The sequence below is a fragment of the Astyanax mexicanus genome, chromosome 13 (assembly GCF_023375975.1).
Source record: "Astyanax mexicanus isolate ESR-SI-001 chromosome 13, AstMex3_surface, whole genome shotgun sequence".
Taxonomy (NCBI): Eukaryota; Metazoa; Chordata; class Actinopteri; order Characiformes; family Acestrorhamphidae; genus Astyanax; species Astyanax mexicanus.
This window is the reverse complement of record NC_064420.1, coordinates 36,697,164-36,715,436: the sequence shown is the minus strand read 5'-3', so window position 1 is coordinate 36,715,436 and position 18,273 is coordinate 36,697,164. Positions and strand designations below refer to the sequence as shown.

At 36.3% G+C, this 18,273-nt stretch overlaps 1 protein-coding gene across 1 annotated transcript; it reads right to left on the bottom strand.

The window, feature by feature from the left end:
- Positions 1-379: 379 nt before the first annotated feature.
- Positions 380-18,024, bottom strand: slc2a1a (solute carrier family 2 member 1a). Its single transcript, XM_007246305.4, has 10 exons — positions 17,738-18,024; positions 11,495-11,590; positions 7,776-7,936; positions 7,432-7,672; positions 5,827-5,989; positions 5,489-5,676; positions 4,252-4,356; positions 4,057-4,158; positions 2,766-2,969; positions 380-2,660 (listed from the first exon to the last, which is right to left on the bottom strand). The coding sequence occupies exons 1-10, from the start codon at positions 17,753-17,755 to the stop codon at positions 2,460-2,462; spliced, it is 1,479 nt and encodes a 492-aa protein (XP_007246367.2). The 5' UTR covers positions 17,756-18,024; the 3' UTR covers positions 380-2,459.
- Between the last annotated feature and the right edge of the window lie 249 nt (positions 18,025-18,273).

Here is an 18,273-nt window from a genome sequence, read left to right as displayed (position 1 = left end):
GTACACAGAAAATTTGGCAGTATTAAATAAACAATGTTTGTGTTAAATCAACACTTATTAGTGTTAAACCTTACACTCTCAGTGTTAATTTAACACTAACAATGTTGCCAAATTTCCTGTGTACTTAATGTTTTAACTTGAGTCTGTGAATATAGCAAGGCTGTTCATGTTCTGTGGAGAACAAATGTACTGTAATGCAATTATGTATAAACAATACGTTTGGTACCTTTTGGTAAGATATATTGTTTTTAAATAGGAATGTATTTATCCTACAACAGTTATTTATAAAACAAAATAAAACAATGGTTCTCAAGCTCCAGGTGTGGATGGCATTACCCAAAGGATCATAACCCCCAAATATATTGACTCAAAACACATATCAAGTTGTACATTTTCTTTTATTGACTTTCTTGTTTTCGATTATCAAAGAATAAGTTACAAAAATAATGAGCTGTCAGGAGAGCGGCATATCTTGGCACATTGTACAACCTTACACCTCAGACACTGTTCAATATACTTTATACGTTTTTTTTTTTTTTTGTAAAGATTTTTTCCCACTTCTTACAGTATTAATAAAACAAGAATAGAATATATAATCCACTGTTTGAACTGTACTGGTTTGTGTATTTAAAGACCTTGACCTTGTTTCTTTAACATCTATCGCGTTAATGTGATTGTGCTGTGAGTGTGAAAACAAGTGTTACATACAGTAAGTGTATTTGCAATACACACATAAACACTCACACATGGACACACATACTGTAAAATATGTACATACTATACACATCAGCAAACACATGGCTGGGATCTTATCACACATGCTCATAATGCCTAATGATATGCAATACATAAAAAGTGATACAGTATATGCCCACATGTTTGTGAAAATCCCTTCTGGTAAATGCATTCAGCTGTTTTAACCTTACAAATTCTAGTATGGACCACATTAAGCTTTTGGGCTGGAGTTTAGAGCAGCTTTGAGGCAGGTGTGTAAAGCTGAGGGGTCTAAAAGCTCCCAGCATTGAGCTTAGGAGTAGAGGAACTGTGTTTTCTTTCATTTTGATGGTTATTTAGGCATAAGGTGGAATGTTGGCCATCCAACAGCCAACAACCTTACAAATCCTCACAGCACTGGTCCACAATCTACACAAACTTCATTGATTTTGGAAGAAACAATGAATGAGCAGGTGTCCCAATACTTTTGTCCATATAGTATATCGTATTGTCATTGCAACTTTGCAAACTATTAATGTAAATATATGTAAAATGTTTTGTTATAATGTAATTAAATGACGAATTACATAAATTAATAGTGGTTCTGAATGTATAAGTATAAATAAATTATAATATAACTATTTATAAAAAGTAGGTCAATAAGGGCTTGGTCTAGTCAAGGTAACAGGATCTTCAGAAAAAAATGTTTCTTCAATTTTCTGGTCTACTTTTTCTTGTTCTTTGTGAAAAACTATAGGTCTCTCTGAGTTTTATATGGATGCTGCACACAAAACTGTTCCTCAAACTCCATTGTCTGCAGTAGCTAGTAAAAGAAAATATTTAGAAAAACGAGTCTGGTTTACATAGGTTTACATAGGATCTCCAGTGGATTTTGTGTTTTACAGAGACTCTACCTCCCACCCCCCACTTCTCTTAAAGCAGCGAACTAAAGCAGCGTTATACTGGATCACCGGAGCAATTTTTTCATTCTAAAGACCACAACCAGACATTTTAAAATGAATGAAAAAAACGACGGAATGAGACCTTTAAACAACAACTAGAATGAAGATGTTCAGTGGTGCTTGAAAGTTTGTGAGCATAAATATGTCACGTTTAAAAGTGGATATTTTCAAGCATAACTGTATTTGCATCTATTACACATCTATTACACATACCTTAAAATAAAAGCCTGTTCGGCATTATAACCCACCACTGAACCCTGCTTTGCTTGTGTTGCCAAGTATCAGTATAATACACGGTTTAAACAGCATATTCAATAATTGTAATAAAAACCTATGGTAAATAAAAGATAAAAAAGGTGCTCCTCTTCAGTAGGGAATGTGCTGAGGAAAGTGCTCAGTGGTAGAACCACTGCTAAGTGGAAAACATGGGGGTGCAGCATTCATGAACTGTCTAATTCCAAATTCTCACTACAAAAAGACAAATGGAGGGGCACCCTTCCTTCTCTCAGCAGAAAAAGAATCATAATAATACTTTTCAAATATACATGTGGTTAAAAAAAATATTTATATACACACAGTCAGGCAGTCACAGGCTTCCTATCGTTTCCACTTGGCTGAACAACTCCCCCTGCTGGAGATAAATGCACCTACCCTCGCCCTACATTCTACAGGATCTTCTTTCTCTGAGACTTCATCTCATGTCATGTCATCTCATCTCATCTCAGAGGACACCCACTGGGTCAGTCTATCAGAATACTGTGGGAGTACTATGCAGAAGCTGTTTTAGAGCTGAGAATCAGCCCCCAGTGCATTGAGCTCATCCGGAGTGTACTTCCCAGCTCCAGAGCCGCTGTTCTGTCGGAAGCCTGCCGAGATTTCATCAAACGTCCGGCCCTTGGTCTCAGGCACCTTGAAGTAGGTGAAGACGAAGAAGATGAGCAGCAGCACGGTGAAGATGATGAAGACGTACGGGCCTGTCAGTTGCTGAGAAGAGGAGACACAAGAGAGAAGAAGAGGATGGTAAAGTTTTATTCTGCTGAATTTTTTATCACTGATAAAGTAAAGTGTGCAATACATCGGTCTCCATACCTCTACATACTGGAAGCACATTCCCACTATAAAGTTAGCAGTCCAGTTGGAGAATCCAGCCACGGCAAAAGCAGAGGGTCGTGGGCCTTGACTGAAGAGCTCAGCTACGATGAACCATGGAATAGGACCTGGTCCAATCTCAAAGAATGCCACGAAAATAAAGATGGCCACGATGCTGACATAGGAAAGACCTTGATATTTCTCCTAGAAGAAGATGGACAAATAGTAATAAAGCTTTTAAGTGGGTGCATTCAAGTCTTTCTGCAAAACAGTAACAATAATATTAACAAAAATAATAATGTAGTTCCACACATTTATGTTACATTTATAGCATCTAGCTGACGCTCTTATCCAGAGCGACTTACAAGGTTGTTTCTATTCCAGAGTTGGTTCAATGTAGTGTTAGGAGTCTTGCCCAATGACCCTTATTGGTGTACACCAGCACAGTCACCCAGACTGGGAATTGGACCCCAGTCTCCCACATGATGTGGTGCCACACAAACAAGTGGTCGGGTTATTCATTGTGCCACACTAAACATACTTGAATTTTTTACATCAGATGAAAAAGAGAACAGAAAATTACTAAAACGCACTGTTTTCTATTTAGTTCCTTAATCACAAACACCTGAAAGTAATAAAGGATGTCCTGGGGTAATTTTCTCTTTTATAGGGGGTCCTTTGTGATTTTATTCCTGTCCAGAATGACCATGTATGTGTTTTTCTCAGACGTCCTCTAAGAAAATTACAGGTTGAATTACCTACTGTTTATCGCTGAACTCCGTGGTCCTCCAGTAATTTTATTTCTGTCTGGACGCACATCTCTGAGTTTCATCACCTCGTGTTTAATAAAATAGCTATTTTTCTACTGCCATGCACTGTAATTACAATTTGGGTGCCTGTTTCCACGGAGATCCACGTAAACACAACAGCGAGTGGAAATAGAGGAGCTACTGAACACAATGTCATGTGACAGAGAAAGCCAAAAAAACTCACTGGTCCTCCTGTTTTTTCAGTTGTAGTCCAGATGCAGGAGTTATATCAATGAGTAAAAGTGTGAAATATTTTTCACAGACGTCCCCCTGAGAAACTAATCCCATCCAGAAAGGGCTAAAGACAACTTAACTGTTATGATATGAAATGATAAACTGGATTGTGTAACTTTTTTCCAATTAGTTTCCTAAAAACAGATTAAATAAACCTAAAAATATTCATTTTTATACATGAAATAAAAGTTAAAGCAACTTGCTGAGGAAAATAATTAAACAACTGAAAAAGTCCAATACACACTTACAGTTAGCGCCATTGCAACAGTCATGACCACAGCAGACACAGCCATTCCCATCAGCCCAACAAGGTGCAGTGATCTCCGACCTGCTCTCTCCACTACAAACAGCTGTAGAAGAAGGAGATATCACATTAGCAAAGCTCAAAAGTATACATGAGAAAACCTTCATAGTTATACCAAAGAAAAGAAAATGCTGCTTACTGATACTACAGTAAATACTGTGTTCACAATCCCTGCACCAATGGTAGCATACACAGGATAGGTCACTCCTGCTTTTTTGAAAATGCTCGTGGAATAATAAAACACCTGCAACACAATAGAATGAGTCAGAATCAGAGTATATCTCAAATATTTTACAGATCATACAGACTGTATCTGCTGTTACTGTTAAAATACTGCTATTTTGCAGTGATTTTCATTTATTTACTAATTAGTAATCATTGAAGTGTAATAAAAGTCATGTAGCACAAGGAGATAATGGAGAAAAATCCTTATCATTGTATGAATATTGTTTTATTACTCTTTGAAGTCAACAAAGACAAAGCTAAACATAGCTAAACATTGCTGCGCAAATGACTGAATTAATCAATTTCAACTTATAAAAAAAATAATATGGTTACAAATATATTTACAAAAATATAATATGCTAGATCTGTGCAAAAACAGCTGTTAAATAAATATTAGGAAGCTAAGATTATGTAAAACTGATATTATAGGAAGTTTCAAAAATATGAATTACTGTTACATTACAGTAGCATCAATAATTGAGAAAAAATTAAACTAATATTCATATTGTCTAATATTTTAAAAGTCCAATACCAAACCTAGGAGAGGATTATAGTGGGGTTCTATTAATTAAAGGAACAATGTATATTCTAATTACTACTGTGTATGAACTAAAAGCTCCAATTTATATAGTAAATAAGCAATATACAGCTTTGGAAAAAAATTAAGAGACCACTTCAGTTTCTGAATCAGTTTCTCTGAGTTTGCTATTTATAGGTATATGTTTGAGTAAAATTAACATTGTTGTTTTATTCTATAAACTACGGATAACATTTCCCCCAAATTCCAAATTAAAAGCATTTATTTGCAGAAAATTAGAAATGGCTGAAATAACAAAAAAGATGCACATCAAAGAAAACAAGTTCATATTAATAAAGTTGCGGTGGAATAATCCTGTTTTTTTAATACATTTTTCATGCATCTTAGCATGTTCTCCTCCACCAGTCTTACACTCTGCTTTTGGATAACTTTATGCCACTCCTGCTGCAAAAATTTAAGCAGTTCAGCTTGGTTTGATGGCTTGTGATCATCCATCTGCCTCTTGATTATATTCTAGGAGTTTTTAAATTGGTAAAATTAAAGAAATTCATTATTTTTAATTCCTGAGCCGTATATATATAAAATATTAGTTTATTTGAATGTATGAACTCACAGCGTTGATGCCGGAGAACTGCTGGGAGAGCTGCAGCATGATGGCGATTATGAGCGGCTGACGATAGAGTGGGGAGCGGAACAGCTCAGGGATGGTCACCTTCTTTTCCCTCATCATCTGCCGGCTCTCCTCCTTCATCTCCTGGATGTCTGCTCCCACATCGTCTGTGCCCCGCAGCTTTTTCAGAACTGTGGGAACATTTCCAGTCATACATAACCTACTGGTTCAGGGCAAAATGCTAAGTGACTTATTCATCTCTCAGAAAAGAGCTAGAGAAGCCTGAGGTATGTAGATGATGTGTGAATGTTGGGCATAGCAGATTTTTGAAGATTTCTCACCAGTCTTGGCTTTGTTCTCCTCGTTCTGATTGATTAGCAGGAAGCGAGGGCTCTCTGGGCAGAAAGGCAGGAGGGCACACTGAATCAAGGCAGGGATGAAGGTGAAGCCCAGAAGGAAAGGCCACATTGTAGCATTTCCCATGATAGAGTCAATGCCAAAGACCTGCAATACAGAAAAAATAAAACAAATAAGATTTAGGTCTTTAGAGGTGTGTCCGAAACTGTGCCCTATACACTGACATGTCACATTTTATTATACTTCCTGCTCTGGATTCTGTTTCACATAACAAGGTATCCAATTCCCAGCACCCACAACAGACTTTTCTGACACTGCTGAACTAGCTGATCCCACTCTCCCAGCTTCTGATTGTTTACACCTGGCTTGTATAGTATAAATACCCTTCTGTTTCCTTAGCTCTTCCCCAAATATTGAATCTAGTTTGTTTGCACTTCTACGGCGCCTTTTTTTGTTTTTGCCTTTTTTACAGACCCATTTTGTGTTTTTTGACTACTTTCTTGTCTTGCCCTTTGTATCTTTTGTTTATTGTTGCCAAACTATTTTCGTATATCGACTCCTCATTTACCTTGCCTTTTTCTTGCTGGATTTCCAATGTATGACCTTATTTTGTCTCTCACATTCTGGTATGTTGTTTATTCTTGCTGCCTTCCTGTTACTGACCCTGCCTGTCCCTAACTACCTCTGAAAGTCTTGCCCTTTGATAATAAATTTTGTGTTTGGTATTTGTAAGTGTCTAGCCTTGGTTTGGCTTGTTTGACAACCTGGGATCATTTTCCATGATGTTTGCCATGGAAGCTAAAGAATGATGAACGTGTCGTAAGCACACATAACCTCTCTCACGAGAAAACACCTCATAACATATACAGATGTGGGCATTCCCAAGCCTTAATTTATAGTGTTTTAAAACTTATAATGCAGAATTACAGGGTACTAAAACACTATGGACAACAACAATCCAATGAAATGTAATAAATAGTATACAAATTATGTATTCTCTTACAAAGAGACTCTGTTACATTCTTTGTCATATAAGAGAGCATTATTCCAATTCTGTGGTTATAGACACTCTTCAAATTTGGACCCAATTTCAACAGCACTTTAAAATTCTGAATAAGCAGACTCTGCTTATTCAAAGTCCAGTTTAATTTCTTCCAGCTAAACTGGATGAAACTTTTAAAAATTGTCAGAAGAAAAGACTAATTCAATTTGATGATCTATACAGTGATGAGACTTTTGCCTGTTTTGAGGACTTACAGGCGGACAGACTTGAGACGGTATTTTTAAGCTCAGCAATTTTACTCAAACTCAACATTAAAAAGTTGTTCAAACTTGTTCACTTACAGTAATTGTGAAATTATTGTAAAATTCTGTTACCAGTTTCCCAAAAAACTTCTTAGCTTGCTTCCTTAAAATTCTAAGACATTCTTGGATTTTCACATACAGCCAATAGCAAATAGAACACATTTTCAAAAACAGTTCTTAAATAATATTTTGTAACACTAAAAACATTAGTTATTAGTTAAATTTTACAGTTTTGACAGTGCTGACACACAGACATTTAAAACACTAATAATCCCTCTTATTACCTGTGCCATCAGGATACCTATGACAATGCCCAACTGATGAAGCGTTCCCAGTGCCCCACGTAGAGTCGTCGGAGCAATTTCACCAACATACATCGGCACAAAGCCTGTAGACAGGCCAGAGTAAAGGCCCACAATCAGCCGACCAATGATCAGCATCTCCCAAGATGCGGCCAGCTTGGAGAAGCCCATTAACCCAGCTGCTATGAAGGCCAGAACATTAGCAATGAGCATTGAGTTCCTCCTGCAGAGAGATCCCAGAGAAAAAAGGATATTTTTAATTTTAATAATAAGTCTTTTCTGTATCAGTATCAGCATACTTGTTGGAAATCTGTGAAATATATTACCTGCCCAGGCGATTGACGAAGAGCCCCACTGAGAAGGAACCAAAGATGCCTCCCACAGAGAAGATGGAGACCGATAAAGCCCAGAGCGCAGTGCGAGAGCTTTCAGGGATATATTCGGAATAGCGGTTAAACCAAGTCTCGTTGTAGAAACTTTCAATAGTCTACAACAGAAAAGAGTTAGAGAAGATCTTAAATGACTGAAAATTCATATTCACACATTTCTGCTTACTTCTGAGTACTGCTATATAAAATACTACACTGTTAAAATATACATGTTAAAATTGTATTTAATTGTTCTTTAATTTTAGTTTTTTTTTATTTAGTTTTTTTAAGTATGGAAGCAAGGGTTACAGAAAAGTATTTTTAAATATTAATTTTCCTGCCAATTGTTTTACAGTTATAAATTGTATTTAACAGTGATTTATCTGTGTAATAATAGTAATTGTAAAGCTGATGTCCTTAAGTTTTGGGATTTAGACGATTAATATGTACAGCTTTGGAAAAAAATAAGAGACCACTTTAGTTTCTGAATCAATTTCTCTGATTTTGCTATTTACGGATGTATGTTTGAGTAAAGTGAACATTGTTGTTTTACTCTATAAACTACAGACAACATTTCTCCCAATTCTAAAAATATTGTCATTTAGAGCATTTATTTGCAGAAAATGAGAAATAACAAAAAAATATGCAGAGATTTCAGACCTCAAATAATGCAAAGAAAACAAGTTCATATTCATAAAGTTTTAAGAGTTCAGAAATCAATATTTGGTGGAATAACCCTGGTTTTTAATCACTTTTTTGTGTGTCTTGGCATGTTCTCCTCCACCAGTCTTACACACTGCTTTTGGATAAATTTATGAAAAAAAAAACAGTTCAGCTTGGTTTGAAGGCTTGTGATCATCCATCTTCCTCTTGATTATATTCATTATATTTTTTTAAGTTAGTAAAATCAAAGAAACTTTTTAAGTGCTCTCTTATAACTTTTTAAGTGCTCTCTTATTTCTTTTTTTCAGAGAGCTGTATATATGTTACTGCAGGCCTTAATGATCTGGATCATTTGTGCTGGAACACCACTGTTCTTCAGCCAGCAGAGGGAGCAAGAATCCACAACTGCAGTACATAACAACCATTCATAAAGCACAAGAGTTCACAATCAGCGGTCAATGTAACATTGATATGTTTAAGACATGTCTGTCTGTATATCCACCCCATACTTAGTAAATATACAAACAAGATAGGTTAAAAATAGACATCAGACAAAGAGAAATTGGTTTATGCTCCTGTCGTGCTGCAACCATATGGCCACAAACAGCCAGGCACTTTTCATTTCCTCTACCACGTGTTCATTAAAGCTTTATTTAGACAATAAGACCATAATGTCCTAATATATTAAGACAATAAAGCAGTTTGACCTTATGGCTTTCCTGTCTATGAGTGCTGATGACAGTCTGCAGGTAACTACAGGTCTGCAGTCTGAGTTTCAGCACTGAAACTCAGAATCAATGGCTTTGAGCCAAAACCTTCTGCCAGAATCTATCCTAATCAAGATGTCCCTGTGTTAGTGAGTATTTAGGCACCCCAAAACAACCCTAATCCTAATTAGGGGCACGCATTCACAGTGTAAATCTGTACAGGTGTCCTCCTTAGCACCTGTATTTGCACTGTCCCCTCATCTCTTTATCTCCTTACACCTCTGCACATAATGTTTGCACACTTATTACACACACTGTTATAAGTTAGTTTTTGCATCCAAATGCTGGATTGAGCATTGAGCATACAATGAGCATTTTGCTGGGTGGTTTTTATATGTTTTAAAACAAGCCAGGTACAGAGTATGTGAGTGAACTAGGCTAACAGCACCTGAAATACACACACATTAAACATTGAAGGCAGTTAAACAGCCCCTCTTTTGACAGCAGCACAGATGTATAGGTAGAAATCCATTAAATGTATGTGTTTTAAACATTTACTTTACCTTTGAAAAAATATGTTTAAAAATGATGAGTTTCTTTGATTTTACCAAATTGAAAACCTCCGGAATATAATCAAGAGGAATATGTATGATCACAAACCATCAAACCAAGTTAAACTGTTTGAGGAGTGGCATAAAGCTATTAAAAAGCAGTGTGTAAGACTGGTGGAGGAGAAAACTGTCATTAAAAAAACAGGGTGATTCCAACAAATATTAATTAAAAAAATGTTTTTTTTTAATGCATAAATGCTCTAAATTACAATATTTTTATTTTGAATTTGGGAGAAATGTTAACTGTAGTTTATAAAATAAATCAACATTGTTCATTTTACTCGAACATATACCTATAAATAGCAAAATCAACTGATTCAGAAACTGAAGTGGTCTCTTTAATTTTTTTTCCAGAGCTGTATCTTAGTTTAAAAAAACTATTATCGCTTTTTAAACCCCATTGCTAGACCACCAATGGTGATGTACATTTCTACCTGATAATCTACTGTATGACTTGAACAGGAAGTGGTAAATCAGCCTATGCAACTTTAGAGTTAATGCCACAATGTGGGTCTCCATGTATGGGGTGGAAAATACACAGAACCTGATAAGAGGTTCTTGTGGGGGTAGTGTTTGTCTATTATTAGGCAGTGCTCTTCACAAATGAATTTAACAGGAATAGCAGGAAGCGTTTGTTTAACTTGTTGGACATATACTTTTTAATATCATTACTATCCCTGACAGCCTTACTTTGAATATAATGTATCATGTGATCATCCCTTCTTTTATTTTAAACAAGCCTATCAGTTCAAATCCAACAAAATGCAAAGTTACCATATCAAAAAAAAAGCAGCTGACATGATTAACCATAAGTAATCATCTTGTAATGAATGTCAATCCATTTTTACTCTGATGATGAAGTATGTATGATTTATTATATGAATTGAATATAGTATAATCATATAAAATACAGAACAGTATGCGAGTTCTGCACATGGTTTTACCATAAACCTGTAAACAACTTCTTTCCTGTATGATCTCACATGAGTCTCTTTAGACCTTAGAACCGTTGACAGATTCACCCCAGTGATGGTTCTTTAAAGACATGGCAACCTATGACCAAATCTTAAATTATTTTCTCCATGTATGTCCGTTTAAATTGTGAGTGCGGGAATGTGTGGGCAGGTACACGAGGCTTGGCAGACCACACGATTAGTAGAACAATGTGTTAAATTCAGCAGATACAAATAAAAGCAAGTGTGTGTGTGTGTGTGTGTGTGTGTGTGTGTGTGTGTGTGTGCAGTGAGCACATTAAAAATAATATGTTATGTCCTGCAATTATTACCTTTGTGGACTGAATCTCCCTATACTTTACAATGATTGGATTAAAAAAGGGTGTGTTTCTGACATCAGTGTGTTTCAATTCGGCCTGCCTCAGCTTCCTGTGATTGTTTCAAAGCAAACACACCAGACCGTGGTCTCGTTGATCCGGACCGACACCATCCTTTTTTTTTTTTAGGACACCTTTAATACCTGCTGTTTTGTTTCAGGCCTGGTTCAAACAAGGTTGTAATGTGTTAGCAAGACTAACACAATCTTCCACCAATTAATGTACAAAGCTGTTGTAAACCTGTAGTAAATCTACAATATATGACTTCTACAATATATGACTTACAGGACATAACTGTATATCCTCGTATAAATATAGCAGACCACTGTTTTACGTTTAGGCATGGTTGTAATGTGCTATACTTACCGTCTGAGGCGCATTGATAACACCGGTGTTGTAGCCGAACTGTAAAGAGCCAATCACTGCTGTGCCAACGGCCACCATCAGCTGCACTGTCACATGCTGCACAGAGACAAAAAAAAAAAAAAAAAACTCCTTAATTCGAGCTGTATTTCCAGGGAAAAAAGTGTGATTCAATTATTGATGTAAACAATAAATTATTTTGTTTTATTATGATACTAATCTTTCACCTGTAACATGATCAAACAGAGCTGTGCTTGTACACATATGTAATGGATTAAGTGCAGGTTAATCCACTGGCTAAAATTTCACTGGAAACAGTGATGCATAATCCACGGATTAGCAAGAGTGTGAAAACAGCAATGAACCCAAAATAGATTCACTAAGAGGAGCAGGACAATGCAAAAGTCACGTACAGGTTTTGAAAAGTCTGGTCAACAGCTTAATCATTTCCAATTCCGTATTTACAATTTCCCTTTATTCAGGGTATATTTTAAGTGATCAATCTTTCACTAAATAAATCAGATAAGTTACTGGCTGAATTGACAAATCCACAGAAAAAAAAAGTTAAAGCAGACTTAACAAAGAGGTCAGCTACCAAGTCTTAATTTTCTAGGCATAATTTTAGACAATGTGTTTAGGCCTTGATTATTCAGAGCTTTTTTTATTAAAGCAATTTTACTCTATGAACTATGAGACTATATAAGACTATGAAACATAAACAAAAAGTAATCAATTTTAAGAAGAACTGATTGAGATTTGAATCATTATTATTACCTTAATGTATGGATTAATTGTATAAACTGTAAAAACAAAATATCCGTACAGAATGTATCCATATATCATAAGTATCAAAATATTATGTTTGATAAAACTATTAGTGGTTGATTTTGTGTTGTGCTTAAACCAGACCCCATTTTCTGATCCTAAAACCTTTCTTTTACTCTGTTATACTGCATCTGATGCTTTTCAATATTGATTGAACACATTTAAAAAAAAAAAAATAATAATTTCTAATGTCATCATATTTCTCCCCAATTTGAAATGCCAATAACCTCACACACTTATCAGAACTCCCCCTATTATAAGCAATGCTCAACACACTAGCAGGGTAAAGACTAACACAATCTTCCACCAATAAATGTAGTTTTTTCTGACTGCCACTGATCAGTGGGTATAAATTAACAGCCCATTATTACATTAGGATTGATTTAGGGAGCGAGCACTATATACCCACCCAGGGAGAGCTAGGCCAGAGACGTGTGCTCTCTCAGACTCCGGCTGCTGATGGCAAGCAGCATCTCTATTTTATTTTATGACGAATTCCCTTATCTTTAATAAATGACCGGTTAAATATGCTTGTTGCAGTGGTGCTGTCCTATCACAGTACCATGCTGTTATCTGGTAAGGGCTTCAGAACAACACAATCTTTTACCAATGTTTATAAAAGCAGACTACATGGCTAGGGGTTGGATTTAAAACAGCTGTGGCAATGGGACTAAATGCAACCTGAACTTAAATGTATTGATTAAGAGTTAAACACAATTCCATATCCATGTGACAATATATGTCCATATGTGGCTATGCTGTTGCTATGCTTCAAAGGGCTAATAAGATCACTATAAAGCCCTTTTATTGATAAACCACCAAAGTGAATTCAACCCTTAGAAGATTGTTCCTCCACTACAATAACATTGCTTCAGGAAATGTTTTCTCTGTTAATGGGGAAGCCCTGTTGTTATCTGAGTGTAATCTAATTACTGTGATCTGAGAGTAGCTGAACTCACACACGCTATTTATTCTTACCTCAATCCACACACACACACACACTCTAAGCCGTTATATAACACATGCAGCACCTCTCTGAGGCCATGTTTTGATGAGAAGGACCTAGCAGTCAAGTGTTTTAATTATCACAAGACGTTTTTCAATGTATCATTGACATATTCAATGTTCTTAGTGTATTCAGCCCCTTATGTACAGTATGTTCAAATAAGTTCAAAAGCTGCCTGAAAGTTTTAAGTTAAATTACGCTGAATTAAAAATCCATATTGTGATAATAGGGATGTTTCATCTTGAAAGTAGTCTATTATTTACTATAAAGCATTATAGTAATCGTTTATGTGTGCAGTATTCATGCACTATGCAATATTATGTTACATTATTTATTTTGGTATGTTTTGATTATACTGTAATATTATTACAATATAGTCCCGAAATTAATACATTTTTATTGTTATTTCTAATATCGCCCGGTATATTAATGTCGCAAAAATACCCTGAAATATTGTGGTATTATTTTAGCCATATCGCCCACCCCTAAATTACAGATATCTTAATTTATTGGCTTTAGTTTTTTAGTTTAACTTTCCTGCACAGTTTTGTGAGAGAAGTGTTGAGTATGAGTTTTTACACATTGGTTTAACCTCAAGCATCAAATGGCAACTTGCTCTTGTAGCCATCAACACCAAGGCTGTGCAGTCAACCCTTGTCTAAAATATAACAGAATATACAAGTGAAGGTAGCCTGATGGTGAGTAAAGGCGAGCTGCAGACACACCCAATATGCAAATAAATTCAACTCTAAATTCTAATTCTAATTCTAATTCTAATTTCCTCTTTATTAAAGTAACTTAAAAATCTGAATTGAAAGTCTGACAACTTGTAAACTCTAGTTTGAAAACACAAAACTTAATTTGATAAGATAAAGCCCTATCCGGACAAGATTAGCTTCTCAGGGTGATACAACTCTTGTATCCAGACTGCAGTTGAAAAAACAAGTGGCAATGCGCACTCAAAGTGTAATTACGGTGATTAGCAGTGGAAAATAGCTCTTTTATTAAACGTGAGGTGATAAAACTCAGAGATGTGCATCCAGACGTGACTAAAATTATGAACAGAGTTCAGCAAAAAACTTTAGGTAATTCTGTCTGTAATTTTCTCAGAGGGCGTCTAAGTAAAACACACACATGTTCCAGATGGGAATAAAATCACAGAGGACTCCCCCTAAAGGAGAAAATTACCCCTGAAAACTAATCCTGTCCAGATGGGGCTATAGATCAATTTAAAGTGTACTGAGGGTACCACCCTAGTGACAGGATGGTTGCCCCACTGTAACAGATATGTACCATTTTCATTCTAAGAATGTAAATATAAAGTTTACAATGCCTTAATTTAATAACATGAAAAGGCTGAAGGCCCAGTGTTCAAGCAATCAGCAATTATTTCAAATGGTACTCTGCAATCAACTCCATTGATTGAATCACAACTGAGCAGACGTGGTCAGAGAAAAACACATGAGACACATAAACCCCTTCCAGAATGCGAGTGGAACGGACATCTTCCAGTTCTGAGCAGGTTACATCAGGAGCCTGTTAATAGAGTTGTAATCGGGTTTCTGTTCACTGTGGTACATTGTAGTTATTTCTAGACAACCCCTGTTTATCCAGGCTGCTCTGGGACACAGAGCGTGACAGGTATCAGCTGCTGTGTCATGCTAACTATGGTTTTCCTATTTCTCATGGTAGGCATGTTCATACCTGTCTCTCAATCAATTAATCAATCATTTAATCAGAGTTATTGCCAAAATGTTCAATACAAACAGGCAATAAGATAATGACAGGACATTCAAATGCATTGCTCTAAGTGTAGCTGCTTGCTTATAATGTGCTTTTTTTCATAAAAGGACAAAATTTCTCCCGAATTCCAAATACAGAACATTTATTTGCAGAAAATAAGAAATGGCTGAAATAACTAAAAAGATGCAGAGCTTTCAGACCTCAAATAATGCAAAAAAAAACAATGTTTAGGAATTCAGAAATCAATATTTGGTGGAATAACCCTGGTCTATAATCACAGTTTTCATGCATCTTTGCATGTTCTCCTACACCAGTCTTGCACACTGCTTACGGATAACTTTATGCCACTCCTGGTGCAAAAATTCAAGCAGTTCAGCTTGGTTTGATGGCTTGTGATCATCCATCTTCCTCTTGATTATATTCCAGATGTTTTCAATTTGATTAAATCAAAGAAACGTATTTTTTTTTCCAGAGCTGTATATGGACAACGTATTGCGATGCTTTATAATTTTTTGTTTCCGAAATCAAAAATATTAAAAGATTATTTGTCATTTGTTGAAAACCCAGTCTGTATTTCTCAGGGAAGGTTTCCTACTACATTTTGGAGCATTGCTGCAATGATTTGATTGCGTTCAGCAACAAGAGTGTTTGTTAGTGAGGTCAAAAGGTTGTATGATCACCACTCAACCTCATCTCATCCCCAACCCCCAACACATCCCAAAGGTATTAGTTCGAGCATCCATCTTTCCAGAGAAAACAATTTCATTCCTCCACAACTCAATCCTGGGTGTCAATTGGTTCATGCTTTTCTCCAAAGAGTCATATTCTATTGGCAGTACTTCTGTACTACAGGAACTGGTCAAGCGGTATTTGCATTTAGTCATCTAGTTTAGTAGCTGAATGCATTTATAAGAACGGGTGTCTGGGGCTCCGAGTGGTCCAGCAGGCTAAGCGCTGCCACTATAATGAGGAGATTTGAATCCTGTTTATGCAGCTTGCCATCGTCTACCGGAGCCCTGAGAGAGCACAATCGGCCTTGCTCTCTCTGGGTGGGTAGATGGCACTCTCTCCCCTTATCACTCTAAAGAATGATGTCCACAGCTAAAGGTGTCTGTGAGCTGATGTATCGGAAACCGAGTCGCTGCCCTTTCCTCCAAGTGCATTGGAGGAGGCATGTGCTAGTCTTTACCCTACTGGTGTTGGGGCATCACTAGTGATAGGGGGAGTCCTAATGAGTGGGTTGTGTAATTGGCCATGTAACTTGGGAAGAAAATGAAAAAAAAAAAAAAATTATAATAATAGAACGGGTGTCTGCAAAATTTGGATATAATGCAATATAATCTGCTTTTACACACCTTTAGATTTTTTACATAGATATGCTGACAAATAACCTCCTGAAGTTAATATAACAAAAAGGATATCTTGTTAGACGAACCATAGCTGCTCCCTCACTTTGTGTCCTTTAATCAACCTTGAACCGTAAAGGAACCTTCATTTCCTAGATTGCCCCTATACGCATGTGAGCCTGTGACGCCTTGGAATGATCTATAGCAGCATTTACCTTCCCCCAAACAACCTACAGCAGCACACCCCCGACCCTCCTTAAGGACACAGTGACTGAAAACGTCACACTTCAGGGCTACGAGAGACAGGCTGAATGCTCAGAATTGCACGTACGGTATAGTGGAGGAGAGTGTGCCACATCTTCCCCTTATTAACCCCCCTAATATTCACATTCCTGCAATACAGTAAACGTAACAATATAATACTTAATAGTTCTGCATTGTTTTCATATGTAATTTGTTAAGATATTCTGTTGTAAGTGATGCTAATTAATATATTGTACAAATTGTTGCTGTCCATTAAAAATCTTGCTATATCTCCATCTAAATCTGGCATTTGTTTTTTTACATTAAGCCAAGTTTGATGATAAATAATTGAATGAAGCAAAGTAAATCAAAGAATATAGTTGCAGGATAAGAGCAGAAGACTGACTGGGTTATCCTGGATGCTCCCACATCAAATACAAGTGACAATGACTGTGCATTAAAAAAGACAAAGTTTAACAGACTAATAAAAGAAACATGAATAGTGCATGACCAATGCATGAATAAAATGAGACAATATATATATATATATATATATATATATATATATATATATATATATATATATATATATATATATATATATATATAATAGAACAATACCAGAATGTAATGCATATATTGTAAACTACCAGAGATATTCAGTTCCATTAGCAGCTAAATTTACAAATTTACCAAACCAGTTGTTGATATGATGAGAACTAGAAACAACTCTGTCGCACTGCTTTTTGTAAGATTGCTGTTTGTATTTATTGTAATTTATTAGTGAGTTTTACTGAGCTAATAAACACTTACTTCACAGATAAGAAGCTTTTTCTTTACTGAAATTCCCACAGCTGCCTAAAACATTTGCACAATACTGTATATATCTAATTGTATTGTTATTCTGTGTTTTAATCTTTGTTTACTTGTGTGTAGCTGCATATAGATATAGAAATACATGAAATTTCCCCTCTAAACCTATGAGACTTTGGCAGGATAAAGAGGAAAGAACACAGATAAGTAAGAGTTTGAATCTGCAGAGAGCTACAGGTGTCTAAAATCTCTGTATGACACTGTTATTACCTTTCTGTCGGACTCCATGCTGTGCAGGTTATCAGAGCCCGTTTTCTTCCTCCTGCTCGTTAAATCGACAAGTGCTGAAACTCCTCAGCTCTTCTTCAGAATAGAAAATAAACCCCTAACAAGGTATAAAACTAAAATAAATAATAATAACTCGCAGTTAAAGGGATGAATGAAGTAATATTTATCCACAGGTCATCTCCTCGGGCTGCTCTCACACTGACTCTTCATATCTCTCTCAGTAAAGCTGTTCACACCGCTGCTGCATCTCTCCGGTTAGAATAAGCCGGTTAATATAAATCCTGCAGCTGGACGCGCTGATTGGCTGGAGGGAAGGCGTGGCCTATTGGGGCGGGATGCGCGGAACGTGCGCTGTTCAGGCGCGCGCGCCCAACTCAGATTAGATAAAGATAGACAGACTGATCTTCTTCATTGATCCCGGAGGAAACAGCAGCGATACAGTGACGATACATAAACACACACACGCGCACACGAACACAGACACACACACACACATACAATTCTTGATGAATGAATCA